This window comes from Triticum aestivum, chromosome 3B (assembly GCF_018294505.1).
Source record: "Triticum aestivum cultivar Chinese Spring chromosome 3B, IWGSC CS RefSeq v2.1, whole genome shotgun sequence".
NCBI classification, from domain to species: Eukaryota; Viridiplantae; Streptophyta; class Magnoliopsida; order Poales; family Poaceae; genus Triticum; species Triticum aestivum.
This window is the reverse complement of record NC_057801.1, coordinates 392,986,141-392,989,106: the sequence shown is the minus strand read 5'-3', so window position 1 is coordinate 392,989,106 and position 2,966 is coordinate 392,986,141. Positions and strand designations below refer to the sequence as shown.

At 43.0% G+C, this 2,966-nt stretch overlaps 1 protein-coding gene across 1 annotated transcript; it reads left to right on the top strand.

The window, feature by feature from the left end:
* Positions 1 to 217: 217 nt before the first annotated feature.
* Positions 218 to 2,134, top strand: LOC123070024 (uncharacterized). The gene is made up of 3 exons (XM_044493030.1): positions 218 to 520; positions 1,133 to 1,213; positions 1,446 to 2,134. Exons 1-3 carry the CDS (start codon positions 359 to 361, stop codon positions 1,803 to 1,805), a joined length of 603 nt encoding a protein of 200 aa, XP_044348965.1. The 5' UTR covers positions 218 to 358; the 3' UTR covers positions 1,806 to 2,134.
* Positions 2,135 to 2,966: the final 832 nt, after the last annotated feature.

Genomic DNA, 2,966 nt, shown 5'->3' with positions numbered 1-2,966 from the left:
CTGAACCTGCACTCTTCAGTCCGCTGCTGATCGATCAGCAGGCGTGACAGGGTTGAATATTTAGAACCTCAGGGCCTTTTCTGCAAAAACGCCGACGACGTAAAGACCAAAAGCAACAAACGATTTTTTATTAGGGAAAAATATAATCTCCACCCCATCTTTACCAAACCAAAACCAAACCAAAACCGATACACACGAGATTTGATTTGAAAGGGCCTGGTCACCGCACGCCACACCGCCCACCCGTAGAACAAATAAAAAAGAAAAGGGGAAAAAATCGCATCAAACCCTCTTCCGCATCCTTCTCCTCGGTGGCTCCCGGTTCGTGAGGGGATCTCCGGCGGCGGCGGCGGCGGCGATGGCCCGAAAGAGAAAGACGGACGCCGCGCCGCGGTTGGACGAGGCCGACCGCACGCTCTACTCCAGCTTCTGCGGCGCCGCCAATTCCCTCTCCCAGCTATACTCCCAGGCCATGGCCCAGCAGAAGCTCTCCTTCCAGGCTGGCGAGCGGCACGCCCTCGTCAGTAACCCTTCTCTCTCCGTCCTCCTCTTTTTCTCTCTTCGGTCGGTTGTGTGTAGGAATTTCGATTGGCTCCGCGTTTAGTTTACAGCTATAGATTGGTCTGGTGGTCGGTGAGGGCATACGTTGGGCTTTGACAGTGGATACAGCGACATCAGATTTGGCCATCCTTAGGGGATACCATGTAAGAATTGGATGTGCAACCAAAGCCTCAGAGAATGAAATGTCAATGTTCAGAGGTTGTAACTGATCCCTTGAGCAGTCGTAATTCAATGTTTGTTCCCTTTTGTGACTTGTGTTGCAGTCTTTTACAAAAAAGCAAGGGTATCAAAGTATGAAATTTTGTTCGCCCTGGATTTTCAAGAGAAACAGAAAGGCATCAATAAGAATGGAGAAATATGTATCTTGTTGTTAAGATTTAGACAGTTAGTACCCATTTTGTTTCTAGACAAAATATGAGAGTAATCTGTAATCGTAGTTCTTACAGCTTGTATGTACCTTTTTTTTTCTAGCTCGTATTACGTAGGGGAGAAAATGTACTTTCGCTAGCGATACTAGATTCGAACACTGCATGGAAATGTACCCTGGCTAAATTTCAATTTAATCATACAGGAAAAGCTCCACCAATGGATCTTGAGGAAGCATGATGAGGAGTCGAGGCTTACTGTTGCGGACATAATGTCACACATCCAGGTTCGATCTTAGAACTCCCTGATTTACGTTGCTGCCTCCATTTCTGATAATATTGAATTTTGTGTTGTTTTTTACCGAACATCACGATGTATGAATCATGACCTTCTCAGTGTATAGGTGTATGTCTTTTTAACTTTCACTATTTAATATCTATTGTGTTGGGTTCAATGGTTCTCATATGTATTATAAGCAATTTAACCAATATTTGGTATATTGTTGCTTTCTTTTATAGCATGAGATTGACTATGGAGGTACTGATGCACATGTATCCCCAAGGGTACATCAGCATCCCATGAGTGTGAATCCGTTTACAAGTATCCAACCCTCAGCTGGGTCGTACGCACAAGCAACATCCGGGCATGCTCCCAGACCCAGCCTCAGTGACCAGTCAAAGAATACAATATTCTCAAATGCATTATCAAGCCCGGTCCGCAGGAGCCTCCAGACGTATCACTTAACCCAAGGTGCTGGTAATGGAGGACGGAACACTGAAGCAAACTCAGCCGGGCAAAACCGAGAGGCCAACTCTGCAAGCTCCAATGACACCTCCATGGACATGGTTTCAGACAGCGCAGGAAATGGGTACTACTAAGTCAGTTTGTGGAAACATGTTGCATGCACAACCAGGAAGCGTCGAGTGCCAGTATTTTCTCTGGTTTTTGTATGTTATGTATTTTTCCTAAAGCTCATGCACTGTGTGGCTTTATAGTTGCACACCTGGCAATTCACTTAAAAGTTATTGGATTTGTTTTGTTTTGTTCAAGCCTGTTTGGAGAGAAATCTATATGTATGCCTGGTTCATGTCTTATATCCCAACAATTTTTTTGGGGCTTTGCCATGAAGATTTTGAATGTAAATGAAAATTGCTATGATATAGCAAAGAGTTCACGTGCTTAATACAATGAGAGGGTTAAGTTATGATGTATCGGCATTCGGCAATGGTAACAAAAATTATCATTGATCATTCGGTTATCGCATTATCAGGATGTGCCATCTTCGAATTCTTTTGGCTCTGTTATGCTTGAAAGTTCATTACATATTTTAGTGGTGATATTACACCCCCCCACCCCCCCCCCGGCCTTACTCCTGGGTTGTATTATCTGTATTCAAGGAAATTAATATAAAATATCTCTTTTTTAGCAGGCTTCTTGTTTCCGTCACGCACTATGAAGGTGCCAGGGTCGTCGTTGTGGTTGCTTCTACGGGCCAACCAGCTATCCTCCCCTGCACAGAATCGGGTCATTAGGGAGGCGAGAGCCGCCATGGTTTTCGACTTGTCCTGTCTGAGTTGTCGCGCCAGCCATTTATCGCGAATGTTGTGTCGTAAGGTGGCAATTGCTTCTGCGTTGGGATAGCCTACTATTTGGTTCTTCTTAGTTGTCACAACCATAGAATAATTGAGTGTAATTAATGCATTAGAAGCATTCATGCATCATACTTAATTTCGGAGAAACTTGAATTGAGGGAATTTTCAAGCCTCAGAAAATATTAAATAAAGGGCAAGAACCCTGAAAATTGCATTCTCTGAACCCAAGATGCCTTCATTAATGTTTGATATTTTTGGCAAGCGTTTTGGTCCAGAAAAAAATTAATGAACATTTTTAAGGATTAATTTTGGTCACTGAATCTAAATCATGTTGTAGATGAGTTTGAAGTTATATTCATATAACTAGAATATATTTTCAAATGCTTCTGAAATAATTTACGTGCCTTTGGGAAAGGTCCGTGAAGCAACATAAAAATATTTAGAGGA

Bases quoted from the DNA above. Each gene is read 5' to 3' on its own strand.
- LOC123070024 (XM_044493030.1), top strand. From the start codon at position 359: ATGGCCCGAAAGAGAAAGACGGACGCCGCGCCGCGGTTGGACGAGGCC. The intron at 521-1,132 runs GTCAGTAACCCT...TTAATCATACAG, and splicing joins CTGGCGAGCGGCACGCCCTC to GAAAAGCTCCACCAATGGAT. The intron at 1,214-1,445 runs GTTCGATCTTAG...TTTCTTTTATAG, and splicing joins ACATAATGTCACACATCCAG to CATGAGATTGACTATGGAGG.